At 44.4% G+C, this 19,812-nt stretch overlaps 1 protein-coding gene and 1 long non-coding RNA gene across 5 annotated transcripts in view; one reads left to right on the top strand and one right to left on the bottom strand.

Moving 5' to 3' along the window:
* The first annotated feature begins 1,243 nt into the window (after positions 1-1,243).
* The window catches only part of YLPM1 (YLP motif containing 1), a 51,130-nt gene continuing 32,561 nt past the window's right edge, over positions 1,244-19,812 (top strand). The window contains exons 1-4 of one of the 4 annotated variants that reach the window (XM_080977428.1): positions 1,244-2,291; positions 6,878-7,117; positions 15,674-15,865; positions 16,990-18,260. In XM_080977428.1, coding sequence (XP_080833554.1) covers positions 1,293-2,291; positions 6,878-7,117; positions 15,674-15,865; positions 16,990-18,260 — 2,702 coding nt within the window. In that variant the 5' untranslated portion in view covers positions 1,244-1,292. The remainder of the gene's footprint in view (positions 2,292-6,877; positions 7,118-15,673; positions 15,866-16,989; positions 18,261-19,812) is intronic. The other 3 variants (XM_080977427.1, XM_080977426.1, XM_080977429.1) reach the window with 3 other exon arrangements.
* LOC308462637 lies at positions 14,074-14,813 on the bottom strand. The gene is made up of 3 exons (XR_013979241.1): positions 14,728-14,813; positions 14,458-14,636; positions 14,074-14,275 (listed from the first exon to the last, which is right to left on the bottom strand). It is a non-coding gene; the product is annotated as an uncharacterized lncRNA (long non-coding RNA).

Here is a 19,812-nt window from a genome sequence, read left to right as displayed (position 1 = left end):
GAATATTGTGTAAAGTTCTGGTCACCTCATCTCAAAAAGGATATTGCAGTTGAAAAAAGGGCAACCAAGACGATCAATGGTCTGGAAACCAAGCCTTATGAGGATCAGTTGAAAGGAGATGGGTGAGGAGACTGAGAGGGAGCTATGATAGCCATCTTCAAATATCTAAAGGGTCACATGGAAGAGTGAACAAGTTTGTTTTCTCCTGGTCTGGAGGGTAGGACTCGAACCAATGGCTTCAAGTTACAAGAAAGGAAATTCCAACTAAACATCAGGAAGAATTTTCTGACAGTGAGAGCTGTTTGACAGTGGAACGATCTCCCTCGTGAGGTTGTGGGCTCTCCTTCCCTGGAGGTTTTTAAGCAGAGGTAGGATGGCCATCTGTCATGGATGCTTTAGCTGCCATTCCTGCACTGCAGGGGGTTGAACTGGAGAACCCTTGGGGGTCCCTTCCAACTCTACAATTCTATGATTTTAGGGAAATGCCAACCTCAGAACTCCCTCAGCACCTGAAGTGTGCCCACTAATCCCAAAAGGTTGGTGGCCCAATGTGAGTTGCAAGGATGGTAATGTTTTCGTTTTTTTCAGTTGCCAAACTAATGCAGTATCCATCTTGCTCTGGTCCTACTTGTAGGCTTCTCAAAAGCATCTAGTTGCCCACTTCCAGAACAGAATGCTGAACAAGTTCCACAAGGTTGGCATCACTTCTATTTCCAAATAATGAAATAATACCAACAAAAACCCGGTATGGAAGGGGAGGGGCATACAGTGGTACCTCAGGTTAAGTACTTAATTTGTTCCGGAGGTCCATACTTAACCTGAAACTGTTCATAAGCTGCAGCACCACTTTAGCTAATGGGGCCTCCTGCTGCTGCTGCCACGCCGCCGGAGCACAGTTTCTGTTCTCATCCTGAAGCAAAGTTCTTAACCTGAAGTACTATTTCTGGGTTAGCGGAGTCTGTAACCTGAAGCGTATGTAACCTGAGGTACCACTGTATTTGATGGACGTTAGCATAAAAACTGGAGTTCTGCGACAAGGCTACAGGCTCCCTCTTGTTCCAGGCGACATAGCCCTGCCTTGGCCAAGGCGTTCTGGCGGGGAGCGCCCAGTTTGTTGCTCCGTTGAGTCAGTTGCCTGGGGCCGGACCGGAAACACTCTATCTTGAGGAAGTCGCTCTCTATGACTCCGGCTATCCACGCAGGCGCAGTGGACCGCACGCGCCCCCGTCGCCACCCGCCGCTTTCGCGGCCTGTGTTTAGGCGCCGCCGCCTGAGAACCGCTTCCCGGCTCCATGTTCCCGGCGTGGGGTTTGTACGGGGCGGCCCCTGGGGCTTACCCTCCCCCGCCCACCATGATGCCTCCGCCGCCAATGGCCGGGCCTCCTCCGGCGGTGCTGCCTAGCGCCATGCCGCCGCCGGCTCTGGGCAGCTACGCGGCTTCGTCGGCGGCTCCTGGCGCCGCGACGGCCGCCGCCGGCACGTCCGGCTTCCTGAGCCTGCAGGAGCAGCACCTGGTCCAGCTGCAGCAGCTCCAGCAAATGCACCAGAAGCAGCTGCAGTCGGTGTTGTTAGGCGGGCCTCCCCCGCCACCCGGCGGGCCTCCCCCGAGCCTGCCGCCGCCGCCGCCGCTGCCCAGCGCCGCTCCTGCTCCCCCCGCCGCTTCCTGGCAGCCGCCGCTGCCCCAAGGGCCGCCCTCGGCGCGCAGCTATCCGAAGCCGTTCAAGCACCGCGAGCCCTCGCCGCCGCCTCTCCCGCGGGACGCGCTGCTCCACAATGCCCAGAGGCCTCCTCTGGCTCTCGGAGAGGATGTCAAGGAGCCGCCTCGGGATGAGTGGAAGCCCCATGGCCCCGCGGCCAGCCCTCGCATGGATATGGACATGGACCTGGCCTCTCCGCCACAGTCACCTGCCCAGCCGTACATGCCCCCAGGACCCTCCCTTGAGACGGACCCTTACATGTCTCAGGCTCTGCCGCCACAGAACTCCTCGTCGCAGCCCTACAAGCCCCATTCGAAGTTGCCGAAGGCAGCTCCACGCACCTTTTCGGAACACCCTCCTCCAGCCGTTTCTCAGCCTTACCAGTCCCAGGCTTACCCACCCACGCCCCAGACCTCAGCTTGCCAACCGGGCCAGCCCGTTACTCCATCCGACTCGCGCTTCGCCCCATCCCAGATTCCTCAGCCTGCTCTTGAACCTCAGGAGTTAAGACAGGGCAGTGGTCCAGACATAGATATTAGGTGTGAGCGACAGCAAGCCGCCCTGCACGCAGACCCCTCCACAATGACCGCCCAGGTAAGATTGATGTGTCCGTCGTATTTTGAATAGCTCGATAGGACCCAGGGGTGAGATGGGCATAGGTGGGAGTTGGAGTAAGATAAAATTGATGAGATGGAATAGCAGATTCTCATTTAAATAGGAGGCATCTTGGTTAAAATTAGGCCATAGGGACTAAAGCAAAGATGACTGACCTCCTACCCAGGAACCTAGTCTTGACTAGACCCATGAGAGAGACCTCACCAGTTTTGATGGTGGTTAAAAAGTGCACACAATCCTGGATGAAAAGAGAGGAGGGATTTTAAACTGCCCAATCCAATGCCCTGATGAGGATGCAAATTATCTCCTCCCTAGTTATCAGAATGGCCATCTGATGAGTGGGGAGGAGCTGCTGGCATTCCTACTATTATTTATTTGCTGAGTTATTTCTTTTCTACTGTCACATTGGGGCTGCTTGATAAATTATGCTTTTCCCAAACAAAAAAAGGACTTCTTTGTTTAGGAAATGTGAAAACTCACAGGTTAGCGCCATGTGGGCGCTAAGTCTGCCTGGACAAGCATGCATAAGTTCATATGTTTTCTTTGAAGGAAGTGCTTTCATTTTAGAAAACAGTAACAAATAAATTGGCTTTAACGCACCTTTATTTTTTTGTTTCAAAACAGGAGTGGATTTTTGGGGGGCTTAATAGAAGCTAAGAAGTCTCAGGCCTAGAACATTGGGTTTTTCTTTTTAAGAAACAGTGCCTTGGAGTTAAGCGGAATGCTTTTCAACTCTGAAAATCACAGGCAGTCCCATGTGTTGGGGACTACAAGTGAGCTTCTGAGAAGGCTTGTGCTGTTGTTCCTTTCCTTTTTTGATTTGAAATAAGATTCATTTCCTCCTTTAGGAGCAGAGCAGGTATGATGTAAACATGTTGCTCATTCACAGCAAGCCATAGTTTGTTTCTATCTATGATTTTCGTGGCATTTGAAAGGAGCTGGTATGGAATTACCTTAGATTGTGATGTAAGCATTTCACTCCCTGGGGCCCCATGTCCATTTCAGTCACTCACAATTGATGAGGGAATAACAGCAGTGATTTTATTTTCCTTTTTAGTTACCTTCAGAAAAGGTAATTCAACCTGATAAATAGTCATAGGATTGCTGTCAGTGGTATGCCATGCAATTGCAGTGCATACTTTACTATAAGAGAGAATGCTGGAGGGGAAAATAACACATGTGCTATTTGCTTGTGTGTTTTCTACTATTCTCTGAACTCTGTTGTATTCTTGTTCCATGCATATATAGCTACTATTAATAATTATTGTGGTGCTTTGTTCATAACTGTACAAAAGGGAATTAGCACTTAGGCACACGTATCCAGGCAGACTTGCCACCCCATGATGTTCTAACATTAATTTTACAATTCCTGTGAAAAATACATGAAAGTATATGAGAAGTGGAAAAGAGCAGATGTGTAATTTCTTCATGTAACGGTTTAAAATTTCTAAGATGGAAAGAATGAAAAATGTATACTTCATTGACGCTAGTATCCTGTGTGAGGTTGGAGCAGGGATTCAGAATGGTGCATGCTCAGATTCGTCTTTCTCCTTCTATGCAATTTGTTTAAGCTCAGTTATGTGTAAGGCAGTGAGAAAAAGGGATATGTCCTAACTTTTGTGTTACATTGTACAGTACATTTTCATTTGTATTTGTTTAAGATTTTGTGAGCCAGTTCTCAAGCCAGTTTTCAGATCTTTAATTGTAAGATTTCTATACCAAGTGATAGGGGTAGATTACTGACCTGTTAGTTGGGTCATCAAAATAATTTATTATTATTCATTATTTATACCCCGCCCATCTGGCTGGGTTTCCCCAGCCACTCATATCATTTTATCATATTGATAAAATCATTTCTTAAGCTATTAGGAGGTCAAATCATACTAATAATTAGTCAGCGGATCAGCTGTATTCTTACTGCTTCTGGTAGAAGGAGGGGTAGCAGTCTAAACCTGCACTTTCTGCCCTTCCATTGTCTCCTGGGGTGAATTTAGTTATTATACCTGCATGTTGGGTGATGTAAATTATGTCAAGTTCTGTGGGTGGGAGTGGGACCAATGGATAGACAGTGTTAGGATGCAGTGCAATTTTGTTATCTCTCTCCTTGCTTTCAACATACCCATTCACCACCCCCCTTTGTCTTTTACACTGACATAGCTTCTTCTGGTTTAATTTGGGAAGATATGCCACTTCCTAACTTCTGTATCTGGGGGTAAGGATTGGATTGTATGCCCCATTGATCTCAGTGAGACTTTCTCATAAAAAACACACAGGGGATTGGGGCTGTTCTGGTTGCTCAGGCAGAAAACAGAATTTTGAGGAAAAGGGAAATTAGATATATGCAGTATTGGCTGTACTGGCACATCTTTAATTTTTCTGCAATCAGTAGTTGCCCACATGTTTACAGTGTAAACTTTATATGGTGTAAGTAATCCTGATAGGGAGACCATATATCTATGTGACCCAATCATATTCTATGTGTTCTGTAGTCTACTGTGAAAAATGAATAAAGGGGTTTTTCATGTTAATCAGTTTCACAGATAAATAAATGTTATTAGAAATGAGTGCATGTGGACATGTGCACACATCACAATCATCACAGTTTTAAAAAATTATCCAGAAAACAGAAATGGCCAATCTATAATGACTGATGACTTCAGAGGTATCAACAGAGGATTCTCTCTATATAATTTTGCTTTCAAAACTTAAGAAAGCAAAATTTCTGCAGGCTTTTTTTTGAAGACCTGAATCCTCCCCATAAGAGAATGAGAATAGCTCCAAAGAAAGGGAAAAATGTTTTATTGACCTCTTTGAAACACTTATCGTAAATACAATTTTTAAATGTTTGTAGAATTTATTTAAACATCACCTTCCTTTAAGCAAAGAATCAGGAAATGGTGAAAAATTAGTATTACAGCAAAGTATGTAGAGATGGGTCTTTGTAGCTACAGAGTACAGTAATTGGAGTGAAGCTACAAAGCAACTACAGATTAAGACAAAGCCAACCATGGTTGTATGCATTTATCCATATTTTAGCATACATCTAAGCAGCATTTCGACATCCAACATGTTCTAAAATGCCGGTATTCTCCCTGTGTTTATGCATATTTTGAAAGAAAACAAATACAAGTAAACGTAAAAGAAGTGAAGAAAAGATGGAATTGTTTTTAACTGTTTTTTCTTTTTTCTACTTTGTATTTTTCCTTTTTATTGTTAATTTTTTTTATTAATGTGATTTTTCTTCTTTTGAAACTTTAATAAATATTATTTTTTTTAAAAAAGAAAGAAAACAAATACAGTTGGTGCCTTTAGCACCAACAGATGCTGAAGAAAAATTGGGCTACAACAGACCCAGGGCAGACAAAAGGGTTAATCTGAAGCAGAATAAAAGTGTAACCTGCACAATGGTGTTTTTTACTGTAGAATCTTGGGTAAAACATGTTCTTTGTTTAAGCAAGCATATAAGCACATTGTAACAAGTCTGATATCATTGGTTTGTACAGGTCATTGTAATGCTTAAAAATTTGGTGTTGGGTTCTTGCTGAGCTTCTTGCATGTATGGGACAACAGGGGTGTATGTATTAATGTCCCCACTTGTGCAAAGCGTGCTTAGGAGGGTCACCATGGGCCAGACCAGCCCGCTTCTGAGAATGTTAGAAATTAGTCAAGCACATTTTGCGACTGTTACAGGTCCATTTGCAACCACATGGAGATTGCTGGATACTAGATTGGTGACTGGGGAAATCAAAATGTCACTTGAAGGATCTGGAATGTTTTCTTTAAATCTTGAATTTGTTTTATTCTGAATTGTTTTATCTGATGTTCCACTTTGAGATTTATTCTGAAACAATGTACATAAAACAGTATAAATCACAGCACTAAAGTAATTTTAAAACTATAAACCCCATTTTTCTGTTATTTATATATGAATTTATTTGAAACTTTCTTGCCCTGCCCTTCTGACAATACTTTACCTTAGGCCAGATTGAAAAAGAGAATCCATCATAATGAAAGGAAGTAAAATAAAGGAAACATGGACACTTGATGTTTAAGCAAAAATGATAAAAATGTTATGATTATTGACAGATTAAAGGCCACCAATTACAAAACCATTCCATAATTAAAATCCTATTAAAGGCCTATATTTTCATTGTGCCTTTTGATCCTTACTCCAAAGGAATAGTTGTAGCAACCTGGGGTCGTATCCAGTTCTGTGCCAGAAAATTTCCTCTTGTGGAATAGGACCTCCCCTTCCTTCTGTGTACCCCCAAAATTTGTTTCAGAGGGTTCTCCAATTCTCTCAAACAGACTTTGAGGCCACACAGGGGCTTGCTAGTGTGGCAGAAGAAGGAGGATAACTTACATTGTGCATTCAGAAGTCTGCTGAACAAATGAGACTGCAGTGTTGGATGCTACTCTTGGTTTTTTCAAAAGTAGGTCCAAGTATCCTTTGAAAATGAGGCACATTTGCCATTTTTCAGTGGTTAATGTAGCTTTCTTTCTAGGATATGACCTTGTCTCTTAAGCCTAGATACTACTGTACTTCTCATCTTTTTTTGTTATAGGAACAGCAGCAATTTTGGTACCAACAGCATCTGCTTACTCTGCAGCAAAAGGCAAAAGCACATGCACTGGGACAGCAGCTGCCATCAGGTCTAGGAGTGGTAAATGATGCTCCTGAGCAGAGGCAAGAAGAAAGGGAAATACCCATTTCTGATGTGCTTTCTGACCCCCCTTTGCTTTCTGAGCCCAAATTACCGCAGCCCAAAGGTGATGACCTTCCTTTGTCATCTGTTGAGCCCAAGGTATGCTGTGCACAGAGGTGTCATTATGTGTTGTGTTCATTCTTTTGTCATTTCAGATTGTCTGGAAGGACTGGTTGAAAAAAATAGGGCCCTGGTGCAGTAGCCTTAGAACACAGGGATGATTTATGAGAACTTTTGCTGATCAGTTGTGGTTTACATGACCCTGATACAAGCCTTAAAGACAACAATCAGTGGGTTTATGTGCTTTTCTTTAAAAAGTTTTGAAGTTTTTTTAAAATACATTTCATAGCAAGTGTATAAATCTTCCTTGCATCTTCAGCATAGGTTGAGGAGATAAATGTAAATGAATCAGAAATGAACTTCAAGTCCCTATAAAAATCTCTGTGGGATCCATTGTCCCTCTGTTCTGTAAATGGTGACCCTGTAGTAGAGCACATGTTTTGCTAGTAAATGGCTGGCCGTTTTGATGTCCAGTTCAGAATGTTTAGCGTTATGTCATGTGGAGTTTAATCATCGTGTGGAAATGCTGTGTGCATTGGGGGATGTCTGTATGTGGAGTGGAAAGTCTCAAAGAAGGTACTGCTATTCAAAGCTTCCTTTGGGTATCTTCATGACTTGAAGGTACCAAACGATAACACGGTATAATTATTTGTGCTTCTGTCTTGACTTTGCATTCAGGAAGACGTTGCATTACATATTTCCAACACTGTAAAACAATAACATCTCCATATTAGGATCAAGCTTTAAGACCATAAGGGTTGCCATGCTGGAGCAAACCATAATTCACAGAGATAAGTCTAGTATTATTTATCCACTGTGGATCAGACAATGCTGGTGATAGGCACCTTGTATTTCCTCCCCACCCTGCCTGGCAGCATCTCATACAGAGAGAGAGAGAGAGACTGACTGACTCTGTATCATGGATACATGTCAAGATACCTCACTTTCATAAGTTTGTTCTCCAGTAATTAGTCTCCTCCTTTAATAAAGTCATCTCAGCCAGTGATTGTCTCTATTTCCTGAGTAGTTGCAGCCAGATCGGGTGCCACTAGTATGCATATAAGGTTAGAGTTTTTTGAAATCATACGCATCCCATTTCGCTTACATGGAATCTTAGGTACTTGTATTTTAATCCTTATTTTCCATTTTGGATAAATTCTTTTTAAAGCTTTTCACAACTGCCTGGGATTTTACCATCCTAACTAATTAGGTGTCATCTACAGACGTAACTGCCACACTGTTCAATCGTATTGCAGATGAATTATTAATAATATAACCCAGCAAGCCCCTATAAAGATCTCTGTGGGATCCATTGTCCCTCTGTTGTGTAAATGGTGACTCCGTAGTAGAGCACATGTTTTGCTAGCAAGTGGTTGCATGTTCAATCTTTAGATAGGACTGAGAAACACTCCTGTCTAGAGGGGTTACTGTCATTCAGTGTAGACAGTACTGAGGTAGATAGACCAGTGTTCTGCCTTGGTATAAAGCAACTTCCTATGTCCTTTCCTGCCCATTTTATCACTACGTCCTCGTCTTCCTTATTTTTTATCCTAATCTGTAAGAGTCTCTCCACTTATACATTGACCAAATGACTTAGCCAAAAACCTTTTGGTCATATGTAATATGTATCTTCAAAAGAAATGTAGAAAGTTAATATTTCCCTTTGTTGAAGCAATACTTATCCTCTTTTAGTAAGACTTCTTCTTTTTATGTTTTATATGGAACTGAAATTGGGCTGGCAGGTCTGTAACTACCTGGGTGCCCTCTTTATATCAAAGCGCATTTTAGATAAGAAGGTTGACTTTAATACTATTACATATTTAATTAACTGACCAACAATTTTGACTGATAGAAATAATAATTTTTGCAGTTTTGCTATAGTCCTTCAGTATTCTTTTTACACCTTTATCTTAAAAGTTTCTGCTACCTCCACTAGTTGGTTTTCTCTGTACAGTGTGTTCTGATCATATCATAATCTCAGTTGGTGAGTGCTAAGAGGACTGTAGTCGAAATGGGACAGCTGAAAACTAAGATGGAGGTATTTTCATGCTCAAAGGTATCCAAAGATTACAGAGGTAGAAAAAAACTTTAGGAAAAAGAGCATAGATGGTGGGAACTTTCCCAAAAACAGCCCAGTGAAGACTGAGCATGTTCAGTGATTGGAGAATGTTGAGGGGCATCTGTTAGGTTTAAACAAATATCTGAAAAGGGGAAGAATGGAGTGTCCCTGAAGGAGGAGGGAACAGTTTAGAGACTGAGCACTCCACATTGTAACATTCTGTTGTGAGTCTTAGTTTTGTTTAATATTTATTTTAATAACTTCAGTGTGTCTCTCAGGTTGTTGATTTTTGCTTGTTTTATTGTTGATTTGCATTCAGTTTGCCAGAGTTTGTTCTCTCTTCAGTTTAATAGGAATCCTCTTTGTTTTTGCAGATCTTTTTGTTGTAAATTAAGTATGACTGTGTTGAGTTTGTTGGCAGTTTTCTGATCTTTTGAATGTTGAGTTTGACAGAGATTTGATCAGTGTTTCAAGCAGTTCTACAATCTTCTGCCAGTCCCAGGCAATTAGGATCCAAACTCTTTCTATCTAGAAATTTTGACTCTGCCATGACCTGTTACCCAGCCAGTTTAGGGGTGGTTGAAGTAACCCACTATGATTTCATCTTCTGTTTCAATTGCCTACCTAAGTACCTTTTGCATTTAAAGATCACCATCAAAGTTTGGGATAGGGGAGTGATATTAGCCCAGTTTGGATGTAATGTTAAAAATAAATTCTGTTGCATGCTGCTCAGAAGTCCTCACTATGCTGATCCCCCACTTTTGACCAGTGTGCCAAGGGGGAAACAAAGCAGAGACTGGCATGTGAACCAGCACTCATAATTTGTCTGGAGATAAACAAACCATAAGAGTAGGTTTATACATAATGCAAAGCCAGCTTCTAGTTTGTTTCCTCCCTGGTGCAATAAAGCTGTGAGCTGGGGAGCTGTGGTGTGGACTTTTAAACAGCATACACATTGTGCTAAACCATAGTTCATTTTAAACTATGGTTTAATATTAAGTGTGTTCCTTATATTTTACTTACTCTTTTGGTGTGCTGTTCTCTACCCATAAGTTTGTTTTTCTATTTCTCAATTTTGGATTCTGTATCCCACTGACACACAAAGCACCAACACCTCCTTTACATTCTATTCTGACCATTCTATGGATTTCATATGTTGTGATAGGCCAGTTATATTTCTGTATTTTTATTTTAAAATAGGAAGGAAGTATACAACATAATGTGCAAATACAATAAAGCATAAAATACCATAAAATAATACGAAGATACAATACATGTCTTCTCTTGGTTTGAAGCATTCAGTGTATGTAGGATTTCTCCTACAGTTTCTGACAAGAGTGAGTTGTTATTTCTGGTGATTGGATTTAATTGCTAAGACTTAAAATGATGTACTACTTACAAGGGCAAGTGTCAGGCAAATAAATTCCTGGGCACATCACCAATTAATTAGTTCATCAGCCATCATTAAAAGTAGTATGGTTCTAAAGTGATAATTTGACTACTCTGGAAGAATTAAATATACCCAGTAATCCTAAAGTCTTGGTCCAGCATCTGTTTGTTCTTTTTTTGGAACACTTTTATCTCATTTTATAGCCACAAGGCAGGATGCGGGTGGCGCTGTGGTCTAAACCACTGAGCCTCTTGGGCTTGCCGATCAGAAGGTCAGCGGTTCAAATCCCCGCGACGGGGTGAGCTCCCGTTGCTCAGTCCCAGCTCCTGTCAACCTAGCAGTTCGAAAGCATGCCAAAAAGTTCAAGTAGATAAATAGGTACCACTACAGCGGGAAGGCAAACTGCGTTTCCGCTGCTCTGGTTTCCGTGTTTCATTGCACCAGAAGCGGCTTAGTCATGCTGGCCCCATGACCCAGAAAAACTGTCTGCGGACAAACGCCAACTTCTTTGGCCTGTAAAGCGAGATGAGCGCCACAACCCCAGAGTCGTCTGTGACTTGACTTAATAGTCAGGGGTCCAGACTAATTTAGCTGTACTTAGACAATACTTTGATTACACGAAAATCAATGGGACTGTACTTCAACTAAAGTTCAACAAACTTAACAGCATAAAGCTAAACAGATCTACTTATTAGCTAGTTTTCAATGGGTCTTATTTCTAGGCAAATGTGTATAGGATTACAACCTTAGTTTGGAGCCAACTGTTGGTGTCCATACGGTGTTAAGATTATTCAGTCAGGATTTTTGCCATCTTCCTTGGAATCAGAATTTGCCTACCACCTATTAGTTTAACTGAGGATGTCTGAGTTAAGTGAGTCCTTGCAGTGCATGAAATTCTTATGCTAACTGGTATAGGTTTGTGTTGGAGTAGCTGGGCATAGGAAGGAAGGAATTTCCATCATGGGCATAAATCACCTGATGTGTGAGGTGTAAGGTCAAATGAGCCAGTTGCTGTGGTAATGGCCTTGGAACTCTAGCTATATTGATGTGATTAACGTATGCTAGCTAGTTTTGTGTTGATGTTACTATTGCAGTTGAAGCCTTGGAATTAGAGCAACAGGGACACTCTGTATCTGTATATGAAAAGCCTGCAAACTGGAAGTTATTTTTCTGTTTGCTCAGTCTGCAACAGTAAAAGATCTGGACCTTACTGGCTCTACTTCTGTGTAGTAACTTTTACTGTGAGCACAACCTAGATAATAATAATATTTTTATTTTTTTTATGTGTAACCCACCCTTCTGACTAGGTTACCCCCAGCCACTTTGGGTGGCTTCCAACAAATATAAAAGCATTGTGGATGTGTCTTAATATCTCAGATTACCAACAGCTTGTACTTACCTAAGTTTGTATCTGGCAATAAGTCCTTATTTAAGCTAAACAATTAAAGTTTTGTTAATATGCTATGCATAGACTTATTGGACAGAGTTATGTTTCAGCTATTTACCATTGTAATCTAATTACAATTATTCTGGGTTATATGTGATGCCCTGGTGTCTTGTGGAGGCCACTCTCCTGTGAGTGAGGATTTATGGTTTGCAATCAGTAGACTTAAGTAACTAATTTACTTACCGTATTTTTCGCCCTATAGGATGCACTTTTTCCCCTCCAAAAATGAAGGGGAAATGTGTGTGCGTCCTATGGGGCGAATGCAGGCTTTCGCTGAAGCCTGGAGAGCGAGAGGGGTCGGTGCTCTCCAGGCTTCAGGAAGCTATCTGCAAGCCTGGGGAGCCCCGCGGGCTCTCCAGGCTTGCGGATAGCAGCCTGCATCCCGATTGGTGCAGATATCGGGCAGCCCCACAAGCTCGGGGGACAGCGGGGAGGCGAAGCGCCGCCATCCTGCTATTCCCCGACCTGGTTTGGAGGCTGGCCCCACAAGCTCGGGGGACAGCGGGGAGGCGGAGCGCCGCCACCCCGCTATTCCCCCGACCTAGTTTGGAGGCTGGGGGTGGGGAGAAGCAAGCTTGCTTCTCCCCATCGCCAGCCCCACAAGTTCGGGGGAGAGCGGGGAGGCAGAGCACCGCCACCCCGCTATTCCCCGACCTGGTTTGGAGGTGGGGAGAAGCAAGCTTGCTTCTCCCCATCGCCAGCCCCAGAAGCTTGGGGGACAGCGGGGAGGCGGAGCGCCGCCACCCTGCTATTCCCCCGACCTAGTTTGTGTTATGATATAGAAGCAATGCAGCTGCAAACTGCTAGCTTGAAAACATCACATGATGGAATGTTGGGACTGTTCCGTGGGAAACAGAGGGACAGTCAACTCACAGGGCAATGCACCGGAATTAGCTCAGAGTGTAATTTGAGCTCTTCCTCTTGCTCTTGTACAGGAAGTACAGGAAGTTTTTGTCACTCGACTGCTGGAGTTTGGAGAGAACAGTCATGTTTTCTGTAATGCTGCAAAGACAGAAATAAAAGCATGTAAATACGTTTCTGTCTATCTCCTTTTCCCTGCCGGGGGAGCAGGAGGGAGGGGGGTGTTCTTCCTACGTTTGGGGAGAATCGCCTATCCTGAGCTAGCCTGGATCCTGCTGGGGAATGCAGCCAGGGAGGTCAACAGGAGACCAAGCCGGGTGCCTGGGAGAGTTGCCAGTTTCTCCCGATAAAGGCTTGATTTCCGACAGTTTGGCGGCTGGGGGTGGGGAGCTTGCTTCTCCCCATCGCCAGCTCCACAAGCTCAGGGGAGAGCGGGGAGGCGGAGCGCCGCCATCCCGCTATTCCCCGACCTGGTCTGGAGGCTGGAGGTGGGGAGAGGCAAGCTTGCTTCTCCCTATCGCCAGCCCAACAAGCTCCGGGGACAGCAGGGCAAGCCGCTGCCCCACGGAGGCTAGAGAGGCTGTCCCTGAAGGCAGAAGAGGGAGACGGAGCGCTCCGTCTCCCTCTTCTAGCTTGGGGATGGCTGCGCAAACCGGGGGGGGGGGAATTTTCCCTTGATTTCCCCCCCAAAAAACTAGGTGCGTCCTATGGGCTGGTGCGTCCTATAGGGCGAAAAATACGGTATTTCAGTGGGTCTACTCTGAATATGACTTAGGTAGAATCTATACACATATAAAAACTGTTCTGAAAATGCTTTTTTTAAAAAAAGTGTTTTAAAAAAATACATTGAATTTTCCATAAGGCTCACCATCACCATATAGTGTCACATTGTATATTGCACTTGAAACACACTTAAAACATTGTATTTGTAAGTGTATAGCTGAGTCCTTAGTTGTATATCATCCAGTATCTTACACAACAGATCATGGAATAGGGCAACTATCAGAATTTATTTCACTAGCATATCTAGAGATATGATAGTGCAATAAATTCTGATAGTTGTAAAATACCTGTATAGTTTTTATGTGTTCTGGCAACCAAAAGTAGTGCTCTTGGGAAGTAGTGTTGTGTGTTTCTTTGTTTTGTTTTGTTTTGTTTGTTTTTTGTTTTGTTTTTTGGTAGGAGATTCTCACTAAAAATAAAAATAAAAATCTGTATTTGAAAAGGAGGAACTGGGATACCATATTTTTCGCACCATAGGACGCACTTTTTCCCTCCTAAAAAGCAAGGGAAAATGTCTGTGCGTCCTATGGAGCGAATGCAGGGGGGGAGGCAGGCGGGAAAAGCCCCCAAGAGCCGCACACAAGCTCCGTGCGCTCTTGCGGGCTTTTCCACAGGAGGGAGAAGGGACTGACTGGCCGCATCAGTCCCTTCTCCCACCTCCCAGAAAAGCCAGGAGAAGCCGCGATCTCTTTAAAGGGGTTGCGCGGCTTCTGCGGGCTTTTGGGAGAGGTGAGGGAATCCCCCCCACCTCCCAGGAAAGCCAGGAGAAGCCGTGATCTCTTTAAACGGGTTGCGCGGCTTCTGCGGGCTTTTGGGAGAGGTGAGGGAATCCCCCCCACCTCCCAGGAAAGCCAGGAGAAGCCGTGCAGCCCCTTTAAAGTGCGCGCGGCTTCTGCCGGTTTTGCGAGAGATGGGGGAATTCCCCCACTAGCCAGAAAAGCCAGGAGAAGCCGTGATCTCTTTAAAGGGGTTGCGCGGCTTCTGCGGGCTTTTGCGAGAGGTGAGGGAATCCCCCCACCTCCCAGGAAAGCCAGGAGAAGCCGTGATCTTTTTAAACGGGTTGCGCGGCTTCTGCGGGCTTTTGGGAGAGGTGAGGGAATCCCCCCCACCTCCCAGGAAAGCCAGGAGAAGCCATGCAGCCCTTTTAAAGTGCGCGCGGCTTCTGCCGGTTTTGCGAGAGATGGGGGAATTCCCCCACTTCCCAGAGAAGCCTGGAGAAGCCGCGATCTCTTTAAAGAAGTTGCGCGGCTTCTGCGGGCTTTTGCGAGAGGTAAGGGAATCCCCCCACCTCCCAGGAAAGCCAGGAGAAGCCGTGATCTCTTTAAAGGGGTTGCGCGGCTTCTGCGGGCTTTTGGGAGAGGTGAGGAAATCCAACCACCTCCCAGGAAAGCCAGGAGAAGCCCTGCGCAGCGTCTCCCGGCAAGGAGAGGCTGAACGGGGCTAAAGGGGAAGCCAAAACAGCGAGCGGGATCCATCCCGCTCGCTGCCTTGGCTTGCTCCATAGCTGCGCGCAACCCCTCCAGCAGGGAGAGGCTGCACGGGGCTATGGCTTCTTTAGCCCTGCGCAGCATCTCCCAGCAAGGAGAGGTTGCGCGGGGCTAAAGAGGAAGCCAAAACAGCGAGCGGGATCCATCCTGCTTGCTGCCTTGGCTTGTGCCATAGCCGCGCGCAACCCCTCCGGCAGGGAAAGGTTGTGCGCAGCCTGTACGCTGCTCTTTGGGGCTGGGGGGGGGAGATTTTTTTTCTTGATTTCCCCCCCTAAAAACTGGGTGCGCCCTATGGTCCGGTGCGCCCTATGGTGCGAAAAATACGGTAATCCTGCTCTGGCTTGTGGTCAGATATACTTTCTACCATAGGCATGCACTTACATTATGCTGTGCCTGGACTATTTAACTTGTTGAAGAAGGGGAGGATGGGACAAAACCTTCTGTATTTGCTTGCTTTCGGGCATGTACAACTACTTTCCCCAGTACTGACAATGATTAGAGCTGTATAACTGATGTGCTGTATGACTGAACAAGTTTTCTGTTATTTGATATTTGCTTATTCCTCCAGTTGAGCATTGAACCACCAGAGGATCCTGAGGAAAGTTTGAGATTACAGCAGCTACAGGCGGCAGCCACACAATGGCAACAGCATCCACAGCAGCGAGTGGGTTTCCAGTATCAGAGAATAATGCAGCAGCATGCACAGTTGCAACAAATTCTACAGCGCTACCAACAGATCATACAGTTGTCGCACTTGCCAGTGAGTCATTAAAGTAATATGATTTGATCCATATTTTTCCCACTTGAGTGAGATACTTAATACAATTTAATGGTGCTAACAGAGTTTCATGACTCTTCATGGTGGTCCACAGGTCAGCTTTGGCCTGTTAGAGCTCCCAGTTTGGCCCAGCAAGCTGTTCTTGGTAAAGCGCAGCCTTCCGTCCCACCACATTGTATGTCACCTCAGGTGTGGAGCAGTTACCAAGGTGGCTCCAAATGAACAACTGGGAGAGTAAAGTGAGCTCCCGATTATTCTTTTGCTTTGAGCAAGGCTTGCTTCAATCACCCATCAGCCGATCCTGATCTACCAGTGAGTGGTTAGATTGTGCCTTGCTCTAGGACTTGCACTGAAGCCCCTGCTGAAGTGGAGGGAGGGATCCCCATTTAAGCAGGGGTTTCAATGCAAACTCATTTGTGATGCTGGAGCAAGCGTCTTTGAAGCTGCTCTGGGGGTGCGCCTTCAAAGAGCATCATCACCTTGACATCATTATGACTGATGGGCAAACTGCCAAATTTTGACCCGTGAGGCAGATACAGATCTGAACCATCAGAGAAGAAAGTTCCCCAACTCTGATGTGGACCTTTGCTCATTGACTACATGTTAACTTCTGAAAAAGCAGACAAGAAGCTAACATTTCAGTCTTTTTTTATGCTGTAACCTGCCCTGTAATAGTGAATCAATGAAGAGTAGGCAAGAAATTGAACCGAGAAGAAGAAAAGTAATACTGTATATTGAAGCATCTTCCTTGTGAGAAGAAAACTAAAAAATATGTTCACTAATCTAAATAGACTATGTAGAAAGAATTTCCATTTTTTCAGTAGGTTTAATCATGCAATATATTTAGAGTCAGAGTGTAGAATCATTTTAGTTTGGTAGGGGGTGAATCTGTGATATTAAAGAAAAATAAAGTTCAAAGGCCCAAATCTATGACTTCACCTTTAAAGCACAACAATTTCATGGAAGCTGTTGGAAAGCATGAACAGTGTTCAGTGTACAGACCTGTGCTTTGCTATGCGACAATTAAGATATGTTTGTGTCTAAAGCATTGTGAGTACATTGAACTAACTTAAAGGGTGTTCCTTACTACTTTTTCTTTCTGGCAGACAATGTCAGTGGATACGCAGCTACAGCATTATGAAACACAGAACAAACAGTTCCAGCCACTTTACAAGGAGTGGGAACGTGAATTTCAGCAGTGGCAGGATCAAATCCAGGCCTACCCTCACAAAGACCAACTTCATGAGTGTGAGAAACAGTGGAAAATGTGGCAGGGACAGATGAAAGTCACTTACACCCACCTTCAGGAGAAAGTGAAGTCTCTTCGGAACATGACCAGTCAGTATCCTGGGAGTGTAACTTTGCCGCCTGCCTTTTCTGCATATTCTCAAACAGTACAAAGTGGTATGTCCGTTGGGCAGCCTCCTTTGCCCTCAGCTGCACTGCCTCCACCTTCCACTGGATTCTCTTCTGGCCCACAAAAGTCTGATATGCCTATTTCAAAAGAATCTGGTCCTCAGAGCACCCAGAGCACTGAAACAGCGAGGCCAAATTTGTACCCTACTCCTGGTTCTTTTAAAGTTACTGAGTCACTTCCCACTACCCAAAGTACAGAAATGCCCAGGCCAGGTCTACTTCCTACTCCTTCCGCAGCTTCTTTTTCATTTAAAGTAACTGAGTCTTCTACCACCTCACAGGCCTCAGAGACAACCAGGCCACCTCCATTTCCTTCTCCTGCCTCTTACTCATTTAAAGAGTCACTTCCCACTCCCCAGACTACGGAGATGGCCAAGCAAGGTCTGCTTCCTACCCCTACCGCTGCTTCTTTTTCATTTAAAGTAACTGAGTCTCCTGCCACTTCCCAGAACATGGAGGCAACCCGGCCACCTCTGCTTCCTACCCCTGCTTTTCCGTTTAAAGGTAATGATACACCCGTCATCACCCCGGCCATGGATATTGTCAGGCCAGGCCTGCTTCCCACCCCTTCTGCTTCTTCCTTTTCATTTAAGGCTACGGTTTCTCCTGCCATGACCCACGCTACAATGGATGCAACCAGGCCACCTCTTCTTCCCACCCCTGCTTCCTTTTCTTTTAAAACTACTGATACATCTGCCACCCAGAATTACCACTCAAATGTGACATCATCTGCTAGCACTTCAGACCAAGGCAGTTCTTATGCGCCTCTGGGCAAACAGGCAATGCCATTTAGTTCTGTTTCATCAGAACTAACTTCTGCTGAAGTAAAACCTCACTCTACAGTGTCCTCATCTGCATCCACCACCAGCACCACTACTACCTATCAGAGCAGACCAGGGAGGTCAGCCGGGTTTCCTGATTCTGCCAGGGGACAGCACCATGAAGGTCCAAGGGTGTCAAGGTAGGTTTTCTTTCTGCCTCATTTTTGTATGGCAATGCTGTTTTGGATGATAGTACAGTAGAAACACTCTTAAATATTGTTATGTAATCCTGTGTGCTTTGCCAGTAGGACATGGTATTTCATGTGACTGTGCTCATTTAGTGGTTGTTGCCCGCCCAATGGTATCCCTGGCCTATTTTAATCTTATGCTTTACCATATTTTAACCTCATACGTTCTTCCAGAGTATTTCTTGAAATACCCAAAGCCAGGTCTTTTTTTTCCCCCTTCATTTTGTGTGTTGTTAGTAGCTTTTTAATTGAATGTTCCAAAGGGAAAGGGGGAGCAGCTGGTGGTCCAGAACAAACCCGGTGACCAGATATTCAAGTAAATAGACCTTTAGTAGGAGGCTTCCCCATCTTCCTTATGTTTACAGAAGGTCACCTTCTCATATGCTGCCTGTTGTCATGTCCTCTGTCCATGATTATGGTGCACAGGGGTGGCAGGTGGACTCCTCCTTCCAATATTGAAGCATTAGGAATTTAGCCACCATGAGTGTCCTTGGAAACCAGTAGAATTGTCTGTTCTTTACTTGATAATTCTCTTGGTGAGGGGCAATGCTTGAACCAAATCTGTGGGAGCCTGTAGTACCAGTCCTCATAATGCTAATGAGGTTAAGTGCCGGAAGCTTTGTAGTCAAAACAGCTTCACTCACAAACAAGATGGAGGCATCCATATACTCAGGGGAAATGGAGAATTAAAAATAAAACTTACATGCAGAGTGTACTCAGGTGTGGGCTGCAGGGTGAAGGAAGAAGTAAATCCATGTACATCCCAGTATGGCAATTACTTTCCTCCATGATGCCTCAAATGCATCTTGGGGAAAAGCATGAGGAAGGTTGCCAGTGAAAAGGGAATTGGGGCCAGAGTTAAGCCCCCTCTCCCAGTCACTCAACTGCTGCTGTTCACAGGGCACTCAGGTCTGCTGCCAAATGTATAATTCTGGTCTCACAAAAAAACAAACCAAAAGCAGAGTTTGTGCTTTTGTTCCTGCTGCTCTATTTAGTAATATCCCACTTTACACAAAATTAGCAACAGTTTATATATAGTTTTTTAAAAAAACAAAAAACCAACAACTAGCAGCTACCTAACAAAGCAAAAGTCTTCCTAAGTAAAATCATCTTCAGTGCCCACCTGTAAGCAGCAAAAGTGATTGTTCTGCAGGTGTCTTGTTTGCACACACAAAACAGAGATAAGAGGAAGATATTGTATTGCAAATTGTTATTGTTTGTAACACTAGTGTAATCTCAGTTGTCATCTTCAGTTTATAATTTAATAAATGCTTTAAAATTATGTTTTCTGAAGTGTGAGACTTCTAGGCTCTCTGGAGCCCAGAACTTGGTCAGACACTACTTCTTATACCTAAAAGGACAGGAAGTAAATCCCAGGCTCACACATACCTGTGCCTCAAACTCTATCTGCTTTTCCCAAAGGATGAAGACACCTGACTCAGTAGAATACTGCATGTGTCTACATCTTTCACCCCATGAACCAAAGTCTAACCCTTGAGTCAGA

The sequence above is a fragment of the Podarcis pityusensis genome (assembly GCF_964106645.2).
Source record: "Podarcis pityusensis genome assembly, chromosome: 1".
Classification (NCBI taxonomy): Eukaryota; Metazoa; Chordata; class Lepidosauria; order Squamata; family Lacertidae; genus Podarcis; species Podarcis pityusensis.
This window is presented reverse-complemented; position numbering and strand designations above follow the sequence as displayed.